General features: G+C 45.6%; 1 protein-coding gene across 1 annotated transcript in view; it reads left to right on the top strand.

Annotated features, from left to right (window-relative positions):
* Positions 1-5324: 5324 nt before the first annotated feature.
* The window catches only part of LOC149451275 (ADP-ribose glycohydrolase MACROD2-like), a 750194-nt gene continuing 739925 nt past the window's right edge, over positions 5325-15593 (top strand). Inside the window, exon 1 of the mRNA XM_089690773.1 lies at positions 5325-5640. Coding sequence (XP_089546899.1) covers positions 5595-5640 — 46 coding nt within the window. The 5' untranslated portion in view covers positions 5325-5594. The remainder of the gene's footprint in view (positions 5641-15593) is intronic.

Genomic DNA, 15593 nt, shown 5'->3' with positions numbered 1-15593 from the left:
CACGCTCCACAATCTGAGGGCCTGACAATACCTCCGGCTGGAGCCACTTTTTGGAGAGATGTATCAAATCAAACATCTGAGATCTGGGTGGTTTGTCAGCCCTGTAATGCCACTGATGCACCCGCTGAGCCCGGACTGCAATGGTGACACCCAGGCGTGCAAGGACCTCAGCCTTCAGTTTTTCATAGTCCTGGGCATCCCCTGGTTCCAGGTCATAATAGGCTTTTTGGGATTCACCCGTCAAAAATGGTGCAAGCAGTCCTGCCCATTGCTCCTTTTTCCATCCTTCCCGAACAGCAACCCTTTCAAAAGTTGAGAGGTAGGCCTCCACATCATCCGCAGGTGTCATCTTCTGCAAAACATAGCTGGCCCGTGCCATTTTCTGCTCCACTGGCAGCGGATCTGCAGATTCCTTCTTTAATTCTAAGAGGTGTTGGGCCACCTGCTTAAGGAGCTCTCGGTCTGCTTCTTGGGCCTCCGCAAACTGGCGATTCGTCTCCCGTTGTGCTGCATTGGCCTGCAGCAAGGCTCTTATTATTTCCTCCATCTTCCCACTTGCTCAGGAAGTTGCCCGCATCCTCCACCATATGTGGGGTTAGCTCAGGTGGGGGATCTCCTTCCCTGGGACAAAGGTAGACCGCACAGCAGGCTTTCATCAAAATCTGACTGGTTGTCAGCTTTATTTAAAAGGTTTGCATAAAATAAACAGAACATGAAAATAAACCCTTGCCATCCAGGCACTAACTAAACAAAAGATGATTCCTCTCTCAAAGGTGAAGGGCTTCTCCCTGTCACCAAAACAAAGTAACAGCAAACCTTTTCTTGCAGGTATAGTCCATACACACAGCTCTCTCAGAACACCTCTCTGAGTCCCAGGCCACGAGCAACTCCTTGCTCCAACCCTGCCCTTTTTATACCACCTGTTGGTGGTCATCAGTGGAGCCCAAACTCTGGTCCGGACCCACCTGCTTAACTGTTGCCTCGAAAACCCGGAGTGGACTCCACCTAAACGGTCAGGTATGAGCATATGCGAGGTGACACATAGCGTCCCTCTATCACCTCGCCGTTCATCCTGTCACAGTACACTATATTGCCAAAAGTATTAGAATGCCTGCCTTTACACGCACACAAATTTTAATGGCATTCCAGTCTTAGGCTGGCCATACATTATACAATTTAATTGAGGTTTTTGGTTTAGATTTTACTAAAAACCAAATAATATGAGGTCAAACCTAACAACACTTTCAATTGTATCCAATTAGGCAGGTTCTTGCACTACATAGTTGAAGGTAAATCTAAAGGAAATTGGGCAGAAAATTGTATTGTGTATGGCCAGCCTTAGTCCATAGGGTTCAATATTGAGTTCACCCACGCTTTGCAGCTATAACAGCTTCACCTGTTCATGCTTCAAGGCTGTCCACAACGTTTAGGAGTGTGTCTATGGGAATGTTTGACCATTCTGCCAGCGCATTTGTGAGGTCAGGCACTGATGTCAGCCAAGTAGGCCTGGCTCGCAGTGTCCACTATAATTCATCCCAAAGGTGTTCTATGGGTTGAGGTCAGGACTCTGTGCAGGCCAGTCAAGTTCCTCCACCCCAAACTCGATGATCCATGTCTTTATGAACCTTGCTTTGTGCACTGGTGCGAAGTTATGTTGGAACAGGAAGGGGCCATCCCCAAACTGTTCCCACAAAGTTGGGAGCATGAAATTGTCTAAAATGCCTTGGTATGCTGATGCCTTAAGAATTCCCTTCACTGGAACTGAGGGGTCAAGCCCAACCTCTGAAAAACAACCCTACCCCATGATCTCCCCTCCACCAAACTTAACACTTGGCACAATGCAGTCAGGCAGGTATCATTCTTCTGGCAAAGTTAGACGAGTTCATCGGATTACCAGAAAGAGATGCGTGATTCGTCACGCCACAGAACACGTCTCCACTGCTCTAGAGTCCAGTGGCCGCGGGCTTTACACCACTGCATCCGACCCTTTGCATTGCACTTGGAGATGTAAGTCTTGGATGTCGTTGCTTGGCCATGGAAACCCATTCCATGAATCTGAAAGCATCATGAAGTTTGGAGGTCTTTAGCTATTGGCTCTGCAGACAGTTGGTGACTTCTGTGCACTGTAAACGTCAGCATGTGCTGACCCCGCTATGTCATTTTATGTGGCCTACCACTTTGTGGCAAAGTTGCTGTTGTTCCCAGTTTCTTCCACTTTGCTTTAATACCACTGACAGTTGACCGTGGAACAGGGGCAGACTGACCATTTGGAAACTCGGGCACTGCCCGAGGCCCCGGGGTCAGTAGGGGGCCCCATGAGATGCCCCTGGTACCTTTTTCATAGGCTTTTTTGAGTCTGGGCAAGGTCACAGGGGCCCCATAAGTTGTCAGTCCGCCCCTGCCATGGAATATTTAGTAGCAAGGAAATTTCATTGATTGACTATCACGGTACCACTCTTGAATTCACTGAGCTCCTGAGAGCGACCCATTCTTTCACAAATGTTTGTAGAAGCAGTCTTCATCCCTAGGTGATGATTTTATACACCTGTGGCCATGGAAGTGATTGGAACACCTGAATCCAATGATTTGGAGGGGTGTCTCAATAGTTTTGACAATATAGTGTACACTGTGCTGTGCAATCCTTGACAACTTAGGGCTCTTTCACATTTCTCTGTTGAAAAAAAACATGGTGAAGACAAATATGCTTTTTTTGCTGCGTTTTCTGGACTCTTGACTCCAATCATGCACCTCTGAGCCTTGTACATGTGACTCAAAAACACATCAAGGGTGCGTTTTCCATTCATTTCAATTGGGAGGTGCATTTTAATGTGTTTTTTAAACACACACCAAAAATGTAGCATGCAGGACTTTTAAAAAAATACACACACACGCTCCATAGGATTTAAAGGGATATCTTTTTCTTCAGCTTTTTTTAACCTTCAAAACACATAAAAATAGATCAATGTAAAAAGGCCCTTAGATTGTACTGAGTTAAAGGTTCTGTACAACTCAAAGTTCTGAAAGTTTAAATCTTTATAGTTTTGGATAGAGTGAGAAGGGTTAGACTCTCAGTTTTAATCTAGAGATGTCACCAGCAAACACCAATGTAACAATTTTTGCACTCCTGATCCTATGATATTGCTACTTTTTATTCCTCGTATTGTATTTTTACACATGGAATGTCACACACTGCAGATAAACATGAAGAAGGATTTACTGTATGATCTGTATAGTGCACGTATGAATTCACTAAAAATGGAGCAGGCAGAATCTGGATTAACTGTGCACAGTAACTTGCGATGAGCTCAGGCGGGTTTGAGTCACAGTGATCACATGATCACAAGCTGGTCCTGTTGGCTACCCATCTTTTGGGCCATTTTACATCACAATGTGTATGTTTCTTTAATTCCTAACAGCCCATGGCTGCCAAACATGTGGGAACACGCAAACAGTACAGCAGGCGCAACTTTTTAAATCACACTGCAACGGAACAGTGTGAAAATAGGCTTAAAGGATAACTTTTCGTAACATGTTACATCCATATTTAGCCTGAGTTCACACTGATGCGGTGTGGCATATTGCATGTGATTTGCAGAGGAACTGCACTGCATTCCTGTGCAAATCACATGCGAATTTTGTGTGGTGCGATTTGAGCCATACATTTTGTATGGCTCTAATGGCATCAAAAAGGTGCAGGACCCTTTTTTTTGGCCGGCACTAGAATTGGATTGCATTGCATTCACACTAGGGTTGCCACCTCATCCCTTTAAACCTGAACACATTAATTACACAGGATCTGTGGCTGATTAAGGTGGCAATTAAACTCACTTGGAGGCATTAAATTGGCCTCAGTGTACTGTGTAATTAATGTGTTCAGTTTTAAAAGGATGAGGTGGTGACGCCAATTCACATCCATGCCGTCCGATTTTGCACATCGCACCGTGTTTTGCGGACTGATTTTGGGGTGTTGTTAACTTAACATACACATCCACAGCAGTTCAAATGAACGGGGCACGAGCATGATGCGGTATGGTTTTCGCACAGAAATTGCTGTGAATTCCACACCACATCAGTGTGAACCCAGGCTCCGGGTGTGACATGTTATGATTAGATTGGCTCCTGCTCCTCCACGCTCCCTGCTGTGGCAGCTAGTGGGGACCTTCTCCTCCCTTGCTAGATGTCAAATTCACAGTATTCTGTGAATGGGTAAACGACAAGTCCCAGCAGCCTTTGCAGCTATTGGCTTGTAGTTTTCAATGAACTACCACAGCACCGCGAAGTTCATTGAGCCTTCCTGTCAGTAGTATCTGCTTGCTCATACAGGATGCAAAGTATACTGACAGGTAGTAGATTTACTGGCAGGTCAGGGGGAGACCTGCTGGTGCAATGCTTTAGTCTAGACTAGGGGTGTCAAACTGGTGACCCTCCAGCTGTTGCCAAACTACAAGTCCCATGAGGCATTGCAATTTTGACAGTTACAAGCATGACTCCCAAAGGTAGAAGCATGATGGGACTTGTAGTTTGGCAACAGCTGCAGGCAGGGGCGGACTGACCATTTGGAAACTCGGGCACTTCCCGAGGGACCGGGGTCAGTAGGGGGCCCCATGAGATGCCCCTGGCGCCTTTTTCATATGCTTTTTTTAGTTTGGGCAAGGACACAGGGGCCCCATGATCCCCTATTGCCCGGGGGCCCCATGAGTTGTCAGTCCACCCCTGGCTGGAGGACCGCCAATTTGACACCCCTGGACTAGAGGCTCCACAAACAAAAAATAATAAATGCACATTATTTACCTGCAAAAAATGTGCATTTATTTTTTGTGAAAAGATGAACTTATCCTTGAATAAACTGAACAAGCTGATTGGTTACGATGCACAGCTGCCCCAGGTCGAGTCTGCTCCATTTTGATGAAATTCCCCCAAAGTGCTGACAGCTGAGCACTGCCTGACAACTAGACCTAGAAAGTTCTGGTCGGTTTATGTAGAAGCTCTAGGCACGGAATCGTCTGATGAACTCGCGCTCATTGATCACCATTGATAAGTTATTAAGACAGCTGTCACCTGTCCGGTGTGCCGCTACCCACCCCGTGACGTCACCCTCATTTGCATCCCCCCGCCCTGTGGCCGGACTCCGCACACTGCCTTCCTGTAACTATACACACAGACACACGTCCCGTGTCTCCGCCCTCCAAAACACGCCACGCACCTGCGCACAGCGCAACCTTCTCCGTCCGCTCCGCCTCCCCGCTGACGAGCCCAGCTCCGCAGCCAATAGCAGAGTGCCATCGGCGCGGAGGGGGCGTTGCGTGCGGGTATGTGCTGGGGGTAGTGGGAGGTGTGACCCGTTTGACAGGCGGAGGAGGAGGTGGTCAGAGCCGGGGAGAATCTCCTGCCTGTGTCTGCTGTGCTGCGGGGATCCTCCTCATCACTGATCCAAATCACATCAGCAGCTCGTGTTCCCATTCAGGGTGTTGTGACTAGTCCCCCCTCCACCTGCACAGCTCCTCTATTGTGTCTTTTCTCCCCCGAGTTCACAAACACTATTTGCTGCTAGCCTGGGGAACTTACAGACCAAATCCAACAACAGCACCAACAGCATGCCCAACAGCAACAAGAAGAAAAGGCCCTGGGAAGAGGAGAAAGGTAGCTACCAGCTTCTTGTTCTTAGTCACATTGCAGTGGGTGATGATGGAGACATGTCCCCCCTCTGTGTCACCTCCCCCCCTTCCTCCTCCCCACCATTGCTTCCTCCTCATTGGGGTACAGGGGGAACTGCAAGCCCCAGCATGCCCTTCCCTGCTGTCCCTGGCTATGGTGCCCACTATGACAGGTGCACATGTGCTGGCCTCTCAGGTGACAAAAGTGCTGCAAAGTCTCTTTGTTGTCCCTAGCAACCAATAGGATCCATCCTTTCATTTCTGTAGCTGCCTGGCTGTAGGTAACTGACTGGTTGCTATGGAGGAGCCCCAGAGTGCAGGAGAGGTCATGTGACATCTCTCATGGCAAATAAGTTCACAGGGAGCTACTGAAATCCCACCGGTTGCCATGGGTTACTGCGCACAGGTCCATAGCATCCAGCTTTTCAGTGGCATTTTGGATTTTAAAATGAAAGGAAAGACCTGATTGGTTGCCAGGATCTGGTGGCTCTTTAATGGACTAAGACCAGAGACTGTAGCTATAGTCGGCACATACACCTTCATGGGACCATACAATCGCCTTTCAATTTACCAAAACCATGTAATACGAGCTCCTACTCTATCTATCCTGTCCATTTGTATCCAATCAGGCCAGTCCTTGTACTATACAGGTGTTGGTAGATGTGACGTCTGTTGTACAATCAGATTGTAACATGTGGGGAGCTTTAGGGAGAATGGCCTCTTACCTGGGTGACCAACTTCTTTCATTGTAACCATCAGAGTAATGTACACCATGTGGGATGTAGTCAGCATGCTGCTCATAAGTTTGCTTTTAGAGAGGGAGCGGGGCTGAACCTGTGGCCCTTTGGCACTTATTGTACGTCCCTTGGGGCCTCTGCAGGCAGTAGCCTGTGTTTTCCTTACCTAGGTGATTATTTAAACCAGTAAGATTTCTTTTTTTTTTCTGTGCTGTCTATCACTTTTTCTTCCATTTTTTTTTCTCTTGGGATCAATTATAATGGATGATTTCTGAGAGAGTCAGTATTGAGCACACATGTTAAGGGATTGATTTGTTAAGGGGCTATAATAATATCTCTAGCAGTCTCTTGTAATGTGTCTCTAGCTTGCGACTGTCTCCTGAAGCATGTCTCCTGTCTTCAACAACTCTTATCGCATGCCTGCGCTCTCTGACCTTCCCGCGTAGCATGCCTGCGCTCTCTGACCTTCCCGCGTAGCATGCCTGCGCTCTCTGACCTTCCCGCGTAGCATGCCTGCGCTCTCTGACCTTCCCGCGTAGCATGCCTGCGCTCTCTGACCTTCCCGCTGTTGCATGCCTGCGCGCTCTGACCTTCCCGCTGTTGCATGCCTGCGCGCTCTGACCTTCCCGCTGTTGCATGCCTGCGCGCTCTGACCTTCCCGCTGTTGCATGCCTGCGCGCTCTGACCTTCCCGCTGTTGCATGCCTGCGCGCTCTGACCTTCCCGCTGTTGCATGCCTGCGCGCTCTGACCTTCCCGCTGTTGCATGCCTGCGCGCTCTGACCTTCCCGCTGTTGCATGCCTGCGCGCTCTGACCTTCCCGCTGTTGCATGCCTGCGCGCTCTGACCTTCCCGCTGTTGCATGCCTGCGCGCTCTGACCTTCCCACGTAGCATGTCTGCGCGCTCTGACCCTCTCCCGTAGCATAGCATGTTCATAGTCTATGATCTAATGCTGACTGTGGGCATTCTCAGAAAGTCTTCTGTAGCATTCACTTATGTACAGCCCTTTGGTGATGTCAGGGTTTACACTTGAGGTCCCTTATATCAAGAAAGTTGACCACCACTGAGATATGGTCACATCCCCTTTAAGTATTTAAATATACAGAAGGTTGGGTTGACAGCCTGCCACTGTTTCCTTATTATCCATAGGTGATGTGATCATAATTATTTAAGCCAGTAAAGTTTTTTTTTTTTTTTTTTTCTGTGCTGTCTATCACTTTTCCTCTTCCATTATTTTCTTTTTTTCTCTTGGGATCAATTATAATGGATGATTGCTGAGAGAGTCAGTATTGAGCACACATGTTAAGGGATTGATTTGTAAGGGGCTGTAATATCTCTAGCAGTCTCTTGTAATGTGTGTCTAGCCTGTGACTGTCTCCTGAAGCATGTCTCCTGTGTTCAACAACTCCTGTCGCATGTCTGCACTTTATGACCTTCCCGTGTAGCATGCCTGCGCTCTGACCTTTTCATGTAGCATGCCTGCTCTCTCTGACCCTCCCGTGTAGCATGCCTGCACGCTTTGACCCTCCCATAGCATGCCTGCGCACTCTGACCCTCTCCCGTAGCACGGCATGTAAACAGTCTATGATCTGCTGACTGTGGGCAATCTCAGACAGTCTTCTGTAGCATTCACTTATGTACGACCCTTTGGTGATGTCAGGGGCCACACTTGAGGTTCCTTATATCAAGAAAGTTGACCACCTCTGAGATATGGTCACCATCCCCTTTAAGTATTTAAATATACAAAAGGTTGGGTTGACAGCCTGCCACTGTTTCCTTATTATCCATAGGTGATGTGATCCTGACTATGTGCTCATTCTCAATATGTGGACAGTGAATGTGTATATCAGGGGTCTCCAAACTTTCTAAACAAAGGGCCAGTTTACTGTCCTAAACATTTTAAGGGTTCTGGACTGTGGCCATTGGGAGTAGAAAAGGCAGTGGGAAAAAACAATGCCCCTTCATTCAGTGGATGGAATAATGCCGCAAGGGCCGGATAGAAACAAGCAAAGGGCCGGATCTGGCCCCTGTGCTGCAGTTTGGAGCCATTGGTATAGGTGTACAGTAAAGCAGAGTATGTCATGTAGACTGGAATCATTATGTCTGTATGTGTTGATGACTCTCAGTGCTGGTCTCTACCCCTGGTCTCTATCTGGTCAGTATCCCTGTGTACACCTGGCCAGCACAAACTGTTTAATGACTACAGCATGCTGTTTGTTATAGAGTCCTATTCAGCTATATCTGGAGTGTGTGTAGGTGGTACAGTACACTGCTGCCTACAGATCTCTGCAGCATTACAGAGGTTAAACCTGTAGCACCAATAAGTCCTTGACAATGATCATCTAGAACCATCTATGTAAAGTTTTTTATTTACGTTTGTACTTTTTGTTATTTTATTAAATTTTATTTATTTTCTATTTAAAAACAAAAGTGTAATATTTATTTACAATAATTGGAATGCACTTTGTAACATTATTATAACTTGTGTATTGTTTATTGCCCACCAGTCATGCTAGGCGATTAACTAGTTAGTTTTCCTGACCTTTGCTCGAATCCATCTTCATGTCACTCTGAACTCGGCATTAACACTGGAACTAGTCGCTGAGTGCTGTGCTGGGTTTTATTAAGGTCATATTGACTCTTGTTTCACATTACATGTGTGTTTTGATCAGATGAAAAGTTTTAGGTTTCCCCAGGCCATTTTTTTCCAAGAAAGTTAAACTTGAATCAACATGTTTTCTTGGGAAATTATACTTAATTTGGCTGCATTCACACTTGAGCGTTTTGTAGCTTAAAGCTCTAAAAAAGCTCAAACTTAACCGTTTTCCAACCGCGCTATAGCTGAAACACAGCTACAGCGTTGTTGTCCAGTTCTGGGAGGGCGTCCATGGACATCCAGCCAGAACGCACCTCCTGTGCCCCCCCAGCGGTGTGCACCCGGTGCTGTTGGTGATCACTGTGTGCTGCGGACACAGCTGATCACACGATGAGGTAAAAGGCCAATTACAGCGGCCTTTTACCACGTTATCAGCTGTGTCCAATGACACAACAGATCACAAAATTAATGCAGTGCCTCTCAGTGCTGCCCAGCAGAGCCATCTCAGTGCTGCCAGTCGGTGCTATCAGTCAGTGCCGCCTATCAGTGCCCATCATTGCAACATATCACCAGTGCCTCCTCATTAATGCCCACCAGTGCCGCTTCATCCGTGCCCATCAGTGCTGCCTCATCAATGCACATCAGTGAAGGAGAAAAATTACCTCTTAGCAAATTTTATAATAGAAACAACCTTTTTTTTTTTTTTTTTTTTTTTGAAATATTTTTGCGCTTTTTTTTTTTATTTGTTTTGTTTATAGTGCAAAAGTGGCGAGTAAATACCACAAAAAGAAAGCTCTATTTGTGTGAAACAAATTATAAAAATGTCATATGGGTACAGTGTTGCATGACCATGCAATTGTCACTCAAAGTACAACAGCACTGAAAGCTGAAAATTGGCCTGAGCAGGAAGGGGGGTGAAAGTGCCCAGTAGGCAAGTGGTTAAAAAAAAAAAAAATCAATTGTTCTCTATGGTGCCTGTACACACCTGATCGCATGAACAGGCACCATAGAGAACAATTGATTTTTTAGTTTGAGCTTTTTAAAATGCTTAAGTATGAATGCAGCCTGGGTAAATTCTCATTTAGAAGCATGTGACCTTGAATCTGTACATATGATGTCCGGGCAAATAAAACATGCAAGGAAAGGCTAATGGGAGGGTAAGATATCAAGTACTTAAATCTAAAACCAAAATTGTAATATTGCTGTTTATTCAATCTTTAAAAGAGAAGTTTTTTTTATTTCCAAGTCATACCTATGTGGACTGATGCTGCTGTCCCCCACTGGCTGGAAGTGTGAGAACTCAGCGATCACATGACCGTTGAGTTGTAAATGCTGCTGTGAGCAGAGAGCGTTGACTGTCAGTCACCGCTGTCTGCCCTGCGCCCCCTGCACTCACTGAAGCGCTGGGCTGTGGAGGGGGTGGGTGCGACTGGCTCAGGCTCTCAGCAGATCACTGGTGCCATGCAAGACCCCTGCAAACTGTCACTGTATCTGTGTGCCTGTACATCCCATACAGGCAAGCAGATACAGTCTGAAAGGAAGACTCAATGAACTACCACAGAGCCACGGTAGTTCTTTGAGAACTACAAGCTGACAGCCACAAAGGCTGTCGGGATTTATAGTTCATTTATTCACAGAACTCTGTAAGTGACGGACACAGCTGTGTGGGTGGAGCCCCGCACGGCAGCGCTGTCTTAAAAAAGTGACAGCTAGTACTGGGAATCTCTCCCTGTACTGCTGTCACAGGGTGGGGGGGATCCGGCAGCATCTGCAGCGGTGGGAACATGTTACATGTTCCACCCTAAAAATGGGTGGAACATGTTCCAAACGGCGAACTTATCTTTTAAAACTGAACTCTGGCTAACACTTTTTAAGCAGTTACAGTAACATTTTTTTTTTTCTTTCTCTTTGGAATAAACAATTTAAATAAATAAAAGCTTACCTTTTGTAGGCACCTCTGTCTGTGTTAAAAGATTTGTCTCAACCCTTTAACTGCCACTTTTGCTAGACAGCTTGGTCTGTTAACCACCTCCCGTCCGGCCCATGTATATAAACGGCCGGTTGGTGGAAGTGCAGGGTCGGGTGGCTGTTTATAAACAGTTTGCCCGCACCCTGCTTGTGCGCGCTCCCTGGGAGCGCGCTGCACCACGATCCAGTGCCCACTGTGTCCTCCGAACACAGTGGAACACCGATCATCGGACGGGACCTCTATGCGAGGTCCCGATCATGTGATCACTGATTGGCCATTCAGTGATCACATGCAGAGTAGTAAGCAAGATGTCACTTGTGACATTGCTTAATATGTCTGAAATCTGTGAATGATCAGAGGTCACATGGTACAAGGCTGTTCACAACAGCCTTGTACCATGTGACAAGCTGTAACCAATTACAGCTCACACAGTAGTTCTCAATGGCTGCAAGAATACAGCTACTGATGAGAAATGATTGCTTTTACAGCCTTTATGGGTGTAAAAGCAATCAGTGTAAAAAAAAAAAAAAAAAAAAATCTTCACCCCCCCCCCCAAAAGTAGTACAGTGTCACCATGGTGACACTGTACTGCTAGGGTGACAGTATGTAAGAAAAAAAAAAGTAAAAAATACTATTTGCAAAATTTTATAAGAAACTTTTTTTCCAAATTTTTGGACTTTCATTTACATAGCAAAAAAAAGTGAATAAATACGGCCAAAATAAAGCTTTATCTGTCTCAAAAAAATGCTAAAAAATTCATCTGGGTACAGTGTTGCATGACCGCACAATTTGTCATTCAAAGTGTGTTAGCACTGAAAGCTGAAAATTGGCCTGGACAGGAAGGGGGTAAAAGTGTCCGGACTGGAAGTGGTTAAAGGAAGTTATAGATTAAGGTCTCGTTCACAACATACGTGCAGAAAAACTGATGGAAAGTGACTCGCAGATTTCACTTGCAGAGACATCCGTTTTCATGCAAAATTCAATGAGTACATGTTGAATATTCCTGTGCAGAAAAAATGTGCACATGATACTAGTGTTGTGGTGTACACAGGGCACATAGAAAACAATATATTTCGTTGGGCCCTTGCAGAATGTGTGCAGAAAACGTACGTCTCTGCACCATGGTGTGAACAAGCTCTTATAGTCTGTTAAAGGAAGATGACAAATAGCAGACATATTGGCTTGATCACCAGGTGAAAATAAAGGGGTAGGGGGGACTAATTGCATCCAAAGGCTAATTCGCACTATGAGCGGTGACAGACGTTTTAATGTGATGTAAAATGTCTGTCACCATAGGGACTCACAGAAAACAATTGTTTCGGATGTGTCTCATTCACATTACAACGCAGCATATGGCTGCGCTAAAATGCGGACATGCTGTATTTTATCACAGCACACTTTGCTGAATCGCATGGCAACGTACGGCAGTGCAGCGCCCTACATTGTCATGAATGAAGTGCACGTTTTGTGCACTCTACATAAAGCTTGTACAAAACAAAAAAAAAGTTCTGTGATGTGCTGAATCACGCACCGCACTGCGCCCTAACGCAGCCGGCAACAGAGAGATGCCAGGGCAGTAAATTGCTTTGACAACTCTGCATTGCTATGTGAATGCAGCTTTAGAATTGATAAGCTGTGTGATGGGGAAATGGTAACCCTTTAAGAAGGTTGCCCCTTCTGTGGTGTTGGGGGAAGCAGCCACACAGAGGGAATGGCCAGGCACTGGAGCATGGAACAGGTGAGTGTGACCAGCTGCAATATATTAGTTTTGCATTTAGGTACACTACATACACACTTTAACCCCCCCCCCCAAAAAAAAAAAACTTTAGTAATAGAAAAAGTAAATAGCACTACATTCAAGATTTTGTTACAATATTAAGAAAGGATGAGATTTCCCTGAAAAAAACTGAAAAAAAAGTTCAAACCATTTATAACTCATCCAAAAAAAAAAACTTTGTAACTTTAACTCTTTAGTGTAAGTTTATTCTTTGACTACTCCTGCAGCCTAAAGCATCTCCCCTTCCACTGATCCATCTGTATATGTATCTGCATTTTAAAGACAAGGCCACTCCAGCAAAGTTGATCCCCAAAGACTCTTAGATGCCTGCATTGACATCTATGGGAATAAACTGTGCAATAATGGCCAGCAGAAAGAAGATTTCAACTGTGTTCATCGCATGCAGGTAAGGAAGTCCAATGAATAAAATTCAAAACATTAACAATAACATATAAAGCCCTTCCCTCAATCCGCTCTGAGTTCTCCTCTCTGATGTAGCCAACTGTCTGCCCCCTGCTTTTCAGAGCTGAGCAATCCTGTGTAAAATTTGAATGGATGTTGGAGACAGATGGGAGTAGATAAACAGGTACAATTTATGCAGGAGGATTTGTTTAATCCCCGTGTTAACCTGAGGCCAGTTGCTTCACTGGGTGTATGTAAGGGTTTACAACCAGATTAACCAAAAAACTTGGCAGACCCCTCTCCTCGTGATCAGCCAAAGCCAAACACTGAGTATTCGGTTAGGGACTTTCCCAAAGAGAGACCCTCCAGGGCAGGGGAAGAAAGAACCTAAGGGCTACACATCTGTCCCTAAAACTTCAGGATAGGTTTGAAGACTCGCACCATACAATTCTCAGTGGAAAAGACACAAATCAGTGCAATGATATACAGTGAAGAAAAATAAAAGTGCCAGTGTGCAAGACAGCAGCTAGGCCTTGCAACAAAAATTGCCCCAGTCTTGGCCAAAAGCCTAGCCTATGAGGTGCAGTGCAGAAAAAATGCTATGGCATCATGTCCTGGTGCTCGTTCTCACTGTGGTCCCAAACCTATAGTGATACGTAAGAGCACCGTTGGGTCACCACTCCCAAGACTTATAAACTGCATGCTAGTTCCATGTCGGTAATACAGGAATACTAAAACCAATGGGTCCTTTCAGGATGCAGATTATTAGCATTTTCAGAAGACACTGTTTTGGTGAGACTGAAACAGCATTCAAGTAACATGATTGGAATATTGAGGTGGTTGTGAAGGAGAATTTTTTTTTTTACCTTAAATCATTTTCTGAAGTAAGGTAAAAAAAAAACTTTGGATATCCGAGCCCCCCTCCCTAACACTTACCTGAGTTCTGTATTGATCCAATGCTGTGTGTCTACAGAGCCCGCACAAGGCCCCCCCCCCCATAGCAATAGCAACTCAGAAGAGAGGAGGAACTGCAAATGCAGATGGGAACCCCAAGAAGAGGAGATTTTGGGCCTCAATTTTGCATAGTGCAGAGAAGTATAACATGTTTGTAAACACTTTTTTTTTTTTTTTAAATAAATAACAATCATGTAATGGTGGTTCTGTTCCCCTGGACTCACAGGTCCTACACTATAGAGCCAATAAAGCCATATCTTGCACTGATGATGTCTAAGACGCCTGAAACAGTTGTATACAAGTTGCTAATAATGATTCTGTAAAATTATGGCTATATTTCTGCTATACAGCACAAAGTACTGAAAAGTACAAAAAAAGAATCCTTTGCATGTTTCCGCACACTTACACATAAGCAGAGACTGAGCTTGTTTTTGAGTTTTGTGCTGAAAGTGAGGACATTAATACTTTAACAAGGTTATGCTGTATATCTATGGAGGTGGGCATTTTTTGTACAGCCTCACCCTGACCTTAAGAGTTTAAAGGGTGCCTTGACTGAAAAAAGGTTGAAACACTGCCCTAGATTTACAAGCCATACATTGGGTTTTGGCAACACATCGGTTACGGGCAGGTAGATCACACTGATAAGCTCAGGTGGGTTCAGACGCCAGTCTGAACCTGCCTGAGCTATCTTGCCAGGAATCTGTGAAAGCTGATAGCCAAAATACAGGTGGTGGAGGCATTCTTATTCTTATGTTTGGATGTTGGCTTTGGCAGCTTTCCGGTGGTGTAGCTCAGGCACATTTGGACTCCCGTCTGAACCTACCTCAGTTAATTCCCCTCCCTGTTGAATCTCTCCAAGGCGAGGACATCAATGTTCCTTCCCCACTTAACACAGGGAAGCCACATGCTTAAAGTGTACTGTGCTGATCCCTTCCTGCCATCCTCTCCTGTCCATCCCAGGCACTTTTATATGACATAATATGAGATGAACAAGAGAGGATCTCTGGAAGGGATCAGCGCACCAGACGAATGCATATTGCCTGATGTGCATATGGGTAGAGTCCCTGCCCTACTGACCCCTGTACATTGACCTCCCTGACATCTGTGTTCTGCCCTACTGACCTTTGTTCTGCTGACCCTTGTACACTGCTCTACATACTAATGACCCCTGTACATTACCTTAGATACTACGGACCTCTGTATACTACCCCAGATACTATGGACCTCTGTACACTGACCTACATACTACCAGGGCTTTTTTTTTTTCTTGTTAGTGGGAATGTGGATGAATGTAGTTCCAGCAGTTAATGTATGTAATGGCAAGGGGTACTGGGGTGTGCTGGAGGGTCTAGTGATGCTGGCTGCTGGAGGATCTGTTGTACCTTGGGAAGTCTATTGCTGCTGGTGGGGAATCTGCTGTTGCCGGGGAGTCTTATGGTTCTGGGTGGTCAATTGTCTCTGGGAGGGGTCTATTGTTGCTGGCTGCTGGAGGGTCTATTGACATT

The sequence above is a fragment of the Staurois parvus genome, unplaced genomic scaffold, assembly GCF_062004578.1.
Source record: "Staurois parvus isolate SC_StPar_1 unplaced genomic scaffold, SC_StPar_1.0 ptg000543l, whole genome shotgun sequence".
In the NCBI taxonomy this organism is placed as follows: Eukaryota; Metazoa; Chordata; class Amphibia; order Anura; family Ranidae; genus Staurois; species Staurois parvus.
This window is presented reverse-complemented; position numbering and strand designations above follow the sequence as displayed.